The following is a 12,967-nucleotide window of genomic DNA, read 5'->3' as shown; positions in this document are numbered from 1 at the left end:
GGAGGAGGAGAAAAGGGTTAGAGGATTATTCAAGAACTTGAATGATAGCTTGAACTTGAACCCTCCAGAGACTCCCAGAGATAACGGACTGAAATTTTTGCCTTATACAGATGGTAGCAGGAGTCAGTTACATCTTTACGTGGGCCCTCTGTACCAGAAGCTAGGGAATCCTGGTGAAATGGCAGCTACAGGAAAATGCATTAAAGACAAAGCAGCCCCTATCAACTATGTCACCAAGTGTAATACTTAAAGATAGGGATTTGGTGATTGATAGCCATTATCTCACTAATATTCCCTACTAATATTCTTTGATATGAATAGTTTACTCTTATAGTTTCTTCTAAGAAAAAAATTAAAGGACTATTCATAATACTATAAATATAATAAAATGTTAGAAAACCCCAAATCCATCAAAATTGGGTTAGGAATCTATTAGTTTCCTAGGGCTGCCATAACAAAATACCACAATCTAGGTGTCTTAAAACAACAGAAAATTATTCTTTCATCATTCTGCAGGCTACAGTGCAATCAGGGTGTCCGCAAGGCCATGTTACCCGGGAGTCTCTGAGTAGAGCCCTTCCTTGCCTCTTGGAGCTTCTCGTGCTGGCCATCAGTCTTTGCTGTTCTTTAGCTTGCAGCCGTGTCACTTCAACCTCTGCCTCTCTCGTCACAGGGTGTTCTCCTTGTGCGCCGCTGTCTGCATGAGGCATTGCCCTGTTATAAGGACATTAGTCATGATGGATCAGGGCCCATCCTGGTGACCATCTTAACTTGGTCACAACTGCAAAGATCCTATTTCCAAATAAGGTTGCATGGGAAGGTACTGGGGGTTAGAGTTCAATATCACTTTTGGGAGGACACAATTTAGCCCATTGCAAGCCTTTTATGACATATTTATGTATCGGAATATACTGTGTTGCTATCAGAAATGGGGCTGTGTAACGAATCAGGATAGGAGAACGCTGGGAAGGGAGATGACTGGAAAGAGCCATTCGAAGGGCTTCTGGGGCGCTAGTAATAGTCTTTTACTTGATCTGGTAGCTACTTGCATGGCTGTGTTCATCTGGTAAACATTCATCCAGCTGGGTGGACTTATTTTTTTAAGTGTACATTATATTTGATTAGGATACAATGCTATAAAAGTATATTGATTTATATGGAAAGATAGTCATGATATATGACTGAATGGAAAAACGTCAGGTTACAAAACCGTATTGCAATATGACTGTATTTGGAGGAGAAATACATGCAGACATCTATGGAAGGAAATGGAGATGCAAAGCAAATTTCTAACACTCAACTCAGAGTGTAGAGAAAATATAAATGCTTTTTCTTTCACTTCTATTATTTCTCTTATCTGATTTTTTAAAATGAATCTTTATTACTTGTTTAATGCTTTAAATGAGAAAAGGGTGAGTTAATCAATAACAATGAATAGGAGATTTAACTAATTGGGAAAATGATTAATTTAGATCTTTATCTCACACTATATTCTAAAATGAAATATGGAAGGATTAAAGAATTAAATTCAAAAAAGTAAAAACTGAAAGAAAACACGGATAGAAATTTACCTGATTTCAGAATAGTGAAGGCTTTACTAAGCCCCCTCCCCACCCCCCCAAAAAGAAGGAAAGAGCAATAGAAGATAATCCAAAGGAAAATATGGATAGATTTTTCTCCATTAAAGTTTAAAACATTTGAAAGTTGAAAAATCATAAACAAACTTAAACGATCAATGTCAAACCAGGAACAATATTTATGACAAATATTGCAAGCGAAAGGTCAAGATCTGTGACATATGAGGTACTGTTACACTGTAATAAGGAAAAATATTACCTCAAAAGAAAATGGGCAAAATATACACACAGACAATTCACAAAAAGAAAAGCAAATGACAATAAAAATGCATTTTAAAGTGCTTACCCTCACCAGTAATCAAAGAAATGTCATCTGAAAAGAAAGGAGATAACATTTGCCTGTCAAATTAGCCAAGATCACAAATTGCAAAAATTGAAATCGGATCAATGGCTTAATTTAAGAATTCAAATAAACCCTCTAACTTTCGAAGTATCTTGAGCTTTCTTTGATCCTTCAACCTTTACAGCATCACCCCAGAGCAGCTTTATAACAAATACTGGTTGATTCAGTCAACTCCACACAACCATTTTCTCCTCTTCGGATTTTAAGTCTGCCTGACATTTGCTTGAGTTGCAGCCGGGAGAACAGCCACGAGCACAGGGCCAGGAAGATGACGTCATTCCAATTAAAGTCTCAGAGTTCTGTGCTCCCAGTACTTGTACAGAAATGCACAGGAGAAGGTTCAACTCATATTACACCTAAAAATGTGTAATTAATCCTTTGCAGTGTTTATTGAACAAGTTACAAAAGTGTCTTCTATTCGAACCATTTTTAAGTTGTGTGTGTGTGTTAGGGGGTGGGAAGCAAGTGGTATACATGGCAAAGCTCCAGAAGCACTTTTATCACTGGCCAAAAGCCAGACTATAGTGATACAGCTGAGCTGATGAAAATGCTTTCAATGTTAATTAACCTAAAGAGCTGGGGGGTGGTATCAGAGGAGTGGAATATTGAGACAGACAGAGGACTAGGACTTCCTGTAAAGTAGGAAAGTGGAATGGAAGCCTCCTCTTAGTAAGAAGGGTTTGAGAAAAGTTGAAGTTGCTAAGACAGAAACCCACTGGTACAGGTCCAAAGGCCATGTTGCCTGATGCTTTGAAAGGTTGAAACTCAAAACATCAGAGTTTAGACTAAGAAAATGTTTATTGATTGAGAGGGCACCAACTGAGAAGACAGGAGCCCAAATCCATCTTGGCAAAATACTGAGTTCAGGCTTCTTTTATGTCAAGGGAAAAGGAAATGGGAGGGACTGTTTTCATAAAATTCCAGCCACAAGCAGAATTTCTGTAATGATGAACATGTCTATATGCAAGACTAAGCAGAAGCTATTAGCCTGAGGGTCAGGGAACAAAGCCGGCTTGGACAAGATGGAGTCAGAGAGGCTGAGCATTTCACTGTTGGACCACTTTGCACAGCACACCTTCGCGTGGACTCCTTGGCTCCGTAACCAGCATTTTCCCCTGTCGAAGACATCAGCTCATCCATGCTCAGGGTGTGGTGTGTGTCCAGAGCCCATGCTCACTTGCACCTGTCCCCTGTGCTTTCTCTCTATCTCTCTCTAAATATATATATACACACACACAGATACACACATATGTATATGTGAGCTTTTACACATACATGTATGTATATATATATATAAATACTATTCTCAAGAACAAGAATAGATATAGACATATAGATATGTAGATAATAGAGATATATAATTTTTAATTAGGCATAGTGCATGAAATATACTTTTTCAATGTCTTTAATTTTTGTTTGTGATCATAAAAATAACATGTGTTGTTTTATATTTTTTCAAACCATGTTAAGTATAAAACCCAAAAATTATGAACACCTTTATCCCTAATCCCTTTATTAGCAGTTTGATGTAGATGTTTTCCTAAATACAGAGTGTCTTAAAATAACCTTATAAATAATTTGGTAATGTGATATTAGCATTATTAATATATATTTTAATAAATAGAATAGACTATAAAGTCATAAATGTTCAAAAACCCACCTAATGCAGAGTATTAGCTTCATTCACATTCTAATGGTGCCCACGGTGTGAGAATGCTTTCTGTGCAGATGTATACTGAAGAAACCGGTGGAAGGCTGGACAATCACGCTTTGGTAGGATTCCAAGCTCAGACTATTTTCCCTGGGGAGATTGTCTCTTAGAACCCATGCGGACAAGACACAGTACAGTTATTCTGCACCTTAGTCATACTCTGGCAGGACGTGAATGGGCCTTAGGCTTGCGGAAGGAACATTCTGGGGTACGTGGCAGGGAGGAATGAAGAGGCAGTATCGAAGATCCAGGGGTGGAAGTGAACGGCCCTGGTTGTGTGGCCAGCCCCTCCTCTACTTTTCTGACTTATGATGAGGAGTCTGTGAGCAAAGCCTTGGCAGTGTGTTGGAGCCCCAGGTCCTACACAGCAGCCTCAGTAACACCTCTGACCAGGAAGCAACCCGAACTGGCCCTTTGGACCCATTACAACAGAGAAATGCATTCTGATATTAGAGGCAACAGTAGAGAAGAGAGGATTCTGTTGAGAGTCTCTGGGTTAAACGGTGTAAGCAATGATAGCCACAAAGCTCAGCCACTCGTCCTGGAGGAGCAAGGTCAGGGAACAGTGTGAAGTCCTCCAGCCTCAAGGGGTCACATCTGAGTTCTGACCCCATTAGCTACACAAGAGCACATGGAACTGGGCTTTGTATACGAAAGTATCTTGGGAGTTGCTGGATTTATTCTGAGAGGGAGCTGTGACGACAGCAGGAAATTCTCATGCGGGGTTGACATGTAGGGTCAGTGATATTGACTCTGAATAGTAAAAAATATATATATATAAAATATATCTAATATATAAATATATAGTTAATACATATAAATAAAAATATATATTTATATATTATACATAAATATATATATATTTAATACATATAAATATATATATATTTTTGTATATATTTTGGACTCCAACTCATGAAGTGAACAAATCAGGGCAAAAATAATAAAGATTATAATGAAGATAAACAAAATACAGAATAAAAATATAATACAGAGAATCAATAAAATAAAATTTGGTTATTTGAAAACGATCCACAAAATGGACAACCCTTTATCTAGACTCACCAAGACAAAAGAGAAAATTACTAAAATCAGAAAGTAAATTATTAAAATTATTAAAATCAGGAATGAAAATTACTAAAATCAAAGATGGAAGAGGGTACTTTACTACCAACCTTACTGAAACAAAATGGATTATAAAAGAATACTACATTTTATTCCCAAAATTAGGTAACTTACATGAAATGAATAAATTCCTAGAAAAATACAAATTACCAAAATTGACTCAACAAGAAATAGAAAATCTAAAGAGCCCTAAGATAGGTATAGAGATTGCTGTAGTAATCAGAAAACTTCCAACAAAGAAAATCCCAGAGCCAGATGGCTTCACTTCTATCTAATGTTTAAAGAAGAACGAATACCAATCCTCAAATCTTTCAAAGAATAGAAAAAGAGTCCAAACTTCCTAACTCATGAGGTCAACATGATGAAGACAAAAGTAAGTCGAAGATATCACAAGAAAAGTATAGGCCAGTATCCCTTATGAATATAGATGCAAAATCCTCAACAAAATAGTAGCAAGTCAAATTCAGCAACATATAAAGATGATTATAAACCATGGCCCAATAAAATTTATGTCTGGAATGTTGATTCAATATATAAAAATCAATAAATAAAACACAGCACTCTGGCCAATACAGCTCAGTTGGTTGGAGCATCACCCCATAAAACAAAAGGTTGTGGATTCGATCCCTGGTCAGGGCACCTACAAGAGGAAACCAATTGATGTTTCTCTCTCACACCGATGTCCCTCTGTCTCTCAGCAAGAAAAAATGTCCTCAGGTGAGGATTGAAATAATTTTTTAAATAAATAAATAAATAAATAAATAACACACCATATTAATAGAATAAAGGGCAAAAACCATATGATCACCTCAATTCATGCAGAAAATATTTGACAAAATCCAGCACTTTTAACACTTTCTCATGTTTAAAAATACTCAGCAAAGTAGGAATAGATGGAACTTCCTCAGCTCTATAAAAAACATCTATGAAAAACCCCAAACTATCAGTTCAAAGGGCACCAATTTGAGTAATCCGTTGGAAAAGTTTCAGCAAAAGTAGTTAGTGGATTTTTAAAAAAAAAAAAAAAAAAAAGAATTTAAAAATTCCGTTATCTTTTATTTATTCAGTTTCACCCAGACTTTTCAGGTTAAACAACAATACCAACAACAACAAAAATGATCATTAAATGGTTCTCAGTGAGCCAGGGGCATTCACAGTCAAGATTCCACTTATGCACACTGGCTTTGCCCGAGGGGCACACGTTATTTCTGGAAGTGGAGGAGACTGGCTCTCAAAGGGAGAAGCCAGCTTATTCCTCCCTGGCCCAGTCATTTTGTGGGTGCAGACACCACGGCCTGCCTGAGGGGGCAGACAATGTTCACCCAGTACCTACCACGCGCCACCGTAGTATATGCATTCTTCACTTAATCCTCCCAATGCGCCACCGTAGTATATGCATTCTTCACTTAACCCTCCCAACAACTTTCTGAGTTAGGTCCTATCATGAATTCTATTTTCTACTGGAAAAAACCCTTTTAGTAATGTTCTAAAGTCACACGGGCCGCAAATGGCAGAGCTAGGATTCCAGCTCATGTTTCTAGGGCTTAATATGTGTTCCCTTCCCATTCTGGTGGGGCAAATGAAGCACTAATTTGGAGAACAGGGCAAGATACAGGGCTGAACATGACCTCCCAACTCTCAGGTTTGTTTGGTGGGGGATGGATTAAGAAGCTTCTTGGGGTTTTATTTTGTTACCTCTAAAAGATGATTTTTAAAATTTCCTTTCTAATTGTTGACACTATTATGGATGTCCCCATATTCTATAAAGATGATTTTTAATATGAGTTCTGCATCAGAATCATCTGAGGAACATTTTCATTATACACACACCTAGGATTCACCCCTGGAAGTCTTAGAGCAAGAGAATAAAATGTGGTAAGATTTTCTTGTCAATTCTGGAAAGATACCAAATAAAAATAGTGAGAAAATTAATTAAGCTCAAAAGAGATGGGCTGAATGAAAAAGGTAGACTTTAATTACTTTGGGCCTAAGTTACCAGCTCTTAAAGATGACAGAAGATTTCAAGAGGATGGCATTTTGTTTTCTTGTTTGTAATTCTCGACTCAGACGAGGTTGTCTGCGTCTCCATCAACAGCTATATTCAAAGAGCTGTTCTTTTTCCTGTCCTCGGTTCAGTTGAGTCATTTTTTAAATCCTGCTTTTTGAAAGGCTGCATTTTTTAGAAGTCACATCAAGAAGAAAAGGTTAAATTGGAAAATAAATTCAACAAACATTTATTGACTTCTTGATTTATGCAAAGCCCCACACCAGGCAACGGAGATCTTGAAAGGAGAAAAGGCGAGTCCGAGGTGGGGAGGGCATTTCGGGAAAAGGAAGTAGTTTATCTAACACTACACAAAAGCAATGTGCTTGTTCATAAAACGTCGCTAGATTTTGATTATTGTAAGTTTAATCAATTACTTATTCAATGTACATATATGTCTTGCCCTCTCTGCCCCTTAAAAGCTCTTAAGCCATAGGGTCTGTGCAGTTGACTGTCTTATTTGTTAGTTACTTGTTTATACTCAGCTACAGGCAGAGAATACTTCCTAACTCCACTAGCCCAACTCCTCCTCGATGACTTTGGGCTTGGTCAGGTGATTTACTTCAGCCAACGGAATGTAGATGAATATACTCCATATGACATTTGTGTGGTTTGGCTTGACTTTCTGAGCTCCTGCCTTCCACCTGAGAAAAGTCTTGCTCCCAAAATGAGAAGATAGAGCAGACCTGGATCTTCCGCACATGTTGGGGCCAAGCCCAGCCCACCCCAGCAGCATTAAGCAGAGCCACAGCCATTGACCCATGAATGAAACATAAACATTTGTGATTTAAGCTACTGAGTTTTGGGGTTGTTAGTAATGCACCATTAGTGCAGCAAAGGCTGACTAATATAGTCTGAAACGGGTTACAAAGACTAGAATCATGAGATGCTGTAGTATTTAGAGATATTCCTAGAGATACCATCTAATTTGGTGCTTGCATTGGAAGATGGAAGAGAGAGTATGTTTCTGGATGAGACTGAATTTTGTAAATATGTTAGCCGTCCCAAATTAAATTATAAATTTAGTGCATTCCAATTCAAAATCTGAGTAGCGTTCCTTATTGAACTTGACAAACTGATTCTAAAGTTCATCTGTAAAAACAACCATGAAAATTTTGAAAAAGAACAAGAAGGGTCTTGGTAGGCAGCATCTAAGATGATCCCCAAGGTCCCTGCCTGCTAGTATTCACTCCCTGTGTGATACCCTCCCCTTGAGCACAGGGGCGGGGACGGTGTCTCACTTCTAACAAATAGAACATGGGAAAGTGATGATATGCCTCTTCTGAGATTAGGTTTAAAAAGACAGTGGTGCCATCTTGGGCACACTCTCATGCCCTCTCGTTTGATCTGGACTCAGAGAACTGCCACACATGAGCTGCCCTATGGCCGAGCTCATGTGCAAAGGGACTGATGTGTCTGGCTATAGCCCGTGAGGACCTAAGGCCTGCCTGCCACCAGTCCTGTGAATGAGCTTGGAAGTGGGTCCCCCCCAGCTGAATGTTGACATAACTACAGCCCCATATGACACTAATGTAGTCTGCGGGAGATCCTAACCCAGAACCCCCAGCTAAGCTATGCTTAGATTTCTGACTCACTGAAATTGGGTAAGAAATAAGTACTTGTTGTTTTGTGTAATTTTTAGGCAGCAATCAATAATTAATACACCCATAAATATTTGTTTCCTTTCACCACCACAGCCTCAGTCTCATTCAGCTTCCACTGAAAATAAAAAACAGAAAGCAGATGAGTCGTGGGGGTCTGTGGATTCGAGGTCCCACGTGAGTTAGGCTCCTCAGGACCCCTCTTACTCCTAAGTAGTCATGTTGAGGAATTTTGTGTGGAAAAGCAGGCACGTTCACCAAAGGAATGGCCTGAAGGCTGCCTTCCCCTCACAGGGCAGTCATTGAACTCCCGTGTTCACAGCTTACTGGGGTGTAGCCTGCAGCCCCACAGGCTCAGCAACCTGATTTCGTGGCCAAATGAGGGTCGATCCATCTGTGAGGAGTGGACTCTATTAGTCAAACATGTGAGACTGAAGAATAAAGTCAGCATTTCCACTGATGAATTTAAAGAGAACTCTGCCTCTCGTGGGATCCTGACTACACAGGTCCCCATGAGCCACCTGCTCTCTCTGGGTCAGTTTCTTGGGCAGCAATGGAGGCTGAATAAAGTTGGGGAGTTGGTTAGAGGAATCAAATTCAGCATGAATTATGTTAATTATAGATCGCTATATAAAAATTACCCAAACTTAGGAGCTTAAAACAACTTTGAAGAGTTTCAGAACCTAAAATGCTTTCCACAGGACTGTTACATTTATCCATCATCAGTGTTCTCACCCGTTCTCAGGTACCAGAGGGTCAGCATGAAGTCTGGGACAGACCATGTGCCTGGGAACCAGACAAATCTAGGCCCAAGTTCCTGCGCTTCTGCTTACTGCCTGTGCTTTCAACGTACCAAGGGGAGGAGCACTTGACAGAGAGGTACTTAAGAAAGTGAGTGGATGAATAGCAGAGGTGTTTGAAATTGTCTAAATAGGAGTAGTAAATAAGCCCTAGGGTTTATCATATCAATCATATCATATTACAGTCATATTACAATATATAAACGTTTCAAACTAACACGTTACACACCTTAAGTTTATACAAGGTTATATGTCAAATATATTTCAATAAAAAATAAAACAAATAATGCACGGTATAGTGATATAGACAACAATACTGTATTAATCATCACAGTTTCTAAGAGACTAGACCTTAATGATTCCAACTACTAAAAAGAAAGGATAATTATGTAACATGATAGAGGTGTGAATTATCACTTCAATAGCAATCATATTACAATATATAAACGTTTCAAACTAACATGTTACACACCTTAAGTTTACACAAGGTTGTATGTCAAATATATTTCAATAATAAAAAATAAAACAAATAAAAATAAAGTTAGATAACATATTGCCACAAAAAATAATCTAGAGAAATGTAAGGATTATAAACAAAAATATACCCTAGCAAGGCTGGACGGCAAAACATTTTAGAATGTTTTTGGTTTTTGGTTTGCATTCCAGGGACTGCAAACTCAAATGTCTGCCTGGAAGGCAGTGTAACAGGTGAAGCCTGGTTAATACCAGATTTGAGGGTCACCTAACTCCTTCAGGTCTTCCAGTGGGAGTAGAAGCCTGCAGTCCATCTGGCTACTTGGTAAACCAGCCAGTTGTGCCGTGGCCCACATGCTGCGGAGTGCAAGGTGTCCAAGCTTCCCAGCCACCATCTGTCAGGGACCTTGGGAAGCATGGGAGACCGTAGGGTAGGGCTACGGGGACAGAGGCTGAGCTGTCCGCCATGGAGTGTAGAGACAGTGGTCCGGATGCTCCTGCTACAGTGGCCCCATCATTTTTGGTGTGGTTAAATCTAGATCTGTGTGGTTATGTTAATGTTTGAGTGTTGCTAGGAATAATTATGTTACTTAAAATGTTCTTTAAAAAATCAGTCTGGTACAGGCATGGAATAACACCATGGAGAGGCGGATGAAAGTGAAAGAGATTTATTATACTCACAGGTCCCTGAAGAGGGAGGGAGGCTCAGGACGCTCTGTAGGGGGTCACACTGGAGGAGCACCTAGAGAGTGGGCTCAACCGAACAGGTGGGGAGCCAGGAGAGTGAGAACCTGTGGCCTTTACTGGGGGTCAGCGTGAAGTACACAAGCAGCAGGCAGGAGGGGATTTCACTGGTGCAGTGGAATGCCACGAGGTCAAGGTCAGGAAGGGCCGGAAGAGGGACTCCTGGCAGGGACCAGCCTTGTCACAGCGGTTCACTTGCTCACCTGAGCGGGGTGCACATGGCCTGTTTGCAGGGATGTTGAGGTACCAGAAAGATACGAAGTTTTAAAACTTTACCCTGTGCTCTGGCAGTGCGTTTTTTTTTTTTCCCAATAAAACCTCTTGGTAGCGATGAGCTGTATCAGGGAAAGTACTAGTGCTACTTCCCGTTTTTTAGGCTAGCTGACGATAAATGTCCACTGTGGCGGCCACAGTGATAGAGCTGAACATGTGAAAATAATAAGATACATATCTGCCAGAAACGCATCAGCATCTACAAGGGTTAGAGGTTTTTCTTAAGACCGTGCCCAATTTGCCACGTGCAACGGCGGAAGGTGCATTTACTTATCACCCTGCGAAGTACAGTTTTTGTTTAGGTCAAATGACCATTCCTCTAATTTTATTTAAATATGCTTTAATTCAAAGGAGCTTTTTGCAGGGTGGGGGTGTGCGAACAAATAAAACCATAGCTATTAGTGCATTGGCTCTGTTTACAAAAGCAACACTGCGTATGAACATCTTCTGTAAGTATCCAAGGGTGAGAACTAAAGTCAGCTGAGCTGGTTCCAGTCGTGGTCTGATCATTTTCCTTCAACACTCAGAATCATAGCAGAGCTTTTGGAAGTTCTTTCTGACAGGAGCAAATATTTCACGTAGTAGTAAATACTATTATAAATTTAGTAAGTTCAACATTGATGATAAAGTTATTTGGGCTGTGTATGTATGAGTGTATGTTGATGATCTGAATTTCAATTAAAACTAATAATTAACTAATGAGGTTTTTAAAAAGATTTTATTTATTTATTTTTAGAGAGAGTGGTAGAGAGGGAGAAAGAGAGAGAAAGAGAGGGAGAGAAACATCAATGTGTGGTTGCTTCTTACACGCCCCCTAACTGGAGACCTGGCCCGCAACCCAGGCATGTGCCCTGACTGGAAATCGAACTGGTGACCCTTTGGTTTGAAGGCTGGCACTCAATGCACTGAGCCACACCAGCCAGGGCAACTAATGAGTTTTTAAATTAAATTAAGAAATTTGTGAAGTGGAATTCTATCTCTAGAATTAGTTTTGTTGCACACATAATTTGTAACTATTCTCACACTTCCAATGTTCTACAAAAACACACAGAAGCTACAGTTGTCAACATTTATAAATATAAGTATACACATAGTAACACAATTTAAAAAATTGTTATTGTTTAATCAAAAGGAAACTCTTTGGCTTGGCAGGTTGAACTTCTCTATTTACTTTCACAGCTGCCAATCACACCTTAGAAGCGTTCCTGCCTTTGAAGAACCACCTTGTAGATAAAAGTGTTTTACAATTATATTAAACTTTTTAAATAGGTCTTCACAGTTTCGGCACAATTTAAAATCTTCAATTAGACAATGACTATAACAGAAAACAAGTTAAGTTTTAAAGCTTTTAGAAAATTACACTTCTTTAAAACAGAGCTTGTAAGCAGGACCATTGAAATGCATCCCTATAAAAGCTGGAGGGTCTGAAAAAAACAAGTGTGAGTTTTAACTGATATTCTCTAATTGTGCTTTGGAATCTCTACTTGTGATAAGAATTTCTTTTTTATTTATTTTATTTATTTTTATTTTTTAATTTACTTTATTGTTGTTCAATTACAGTTGCCCGCATTTGCTCCCCACCACTCCCCCCCCACCCCAGCCAAATCCACCTCCCTGCCTTGCTTCCATCCTCCCCCTTGGTTTTGCCCATGTGTCCTTTATAGTAGTTCCTGAAAACGCTTCTAGAATTTATTTTTTTAATTATGGCAAACATGTATAATATTTCTCATCTTAACCACTTTCAAGCGTACAGTTTAGTAATGGTATGCATGTATATTCACAGTGTTTTGCAACCAGACTTCAGAACTTTTCCATCTTGCAAAACTGAAACTCTATACCCATAAAACTACAACTGCCCACTTTCCCCCTCTCCCCAGGCTCTGGCAATGAATTTGACTGCTGCACTATCTCATACAGTATTATGATAAAGTGGAATCATACACTATTTTTCTTTTTGTGACTGGCTTATTTGTTAGCATCATGCCTTCATGGTTCATACATGTTGTGGAATGTCAGGATTTCCTTCCGTTTTAAGGCTGAATATTTCATTGTATGTATATGTCACATTTTACTTATCCTTTTATCTGCCAGGGGGCATTTGGGTTGCTTCCACCTTTTGGCTATTGTGAATAATGCTGCTTTGACAAGGGTCACAAATATCTTTTTGAGACCCTCCTTTGAATTCCTTTGGGTATATACCCAGAAGTGAAATTCA

At 39.1% G+C, this 12,967-nt stretch overlaps 1 protein-coding gene across 1 annotated transcript in view; it reads right to left on the bottom strand.

Annotated features, from left to right (window-relative positions):
- Window positions 1-614: 614 nt before the first annotated feature.
- Window positions 615-12,967, bottom strand: part of APLF (aprataxin and PNKP like factor) — a 117,203-nt gene continuing 104,850 nt past the window's right edge. The window contains exons 10-11 of the mRNA XM_053924157.2: window positions 1,924-1,950; window positions 615-714 (exon numbers count right to left, since the gene is read on the bottom strand). Of these exons, the coding sequence (XP_053780132.1) occupies window positions 668-714; window positions 1,924-1,950 (74 nt within the window). The 3' untranslated portion in view covers window positions 615-667. The remainder of the gene's footprint in view (window positions 715-1,923; window positions 1,951-12,967) is intronic.

Source organism: Desmodus rotundus, chromosome 5 (assembly GCF_022682495.2).
Source record: "Desmodus rotundus isolate HL8 chromosome 5, HLdesRot8A.1, whole genome shotgun sequence".
NCBI classification, from domain to species: domain Eukaryota; kingdom Metazoa; phylum Chordata; class Mammalia; order Chiroptera; family Phyllostomidae; genus Desmodus; species Desmodus rotundus.
This window is presented reverse-complemented; position numbering and strand designations above follow the sequence as displayed.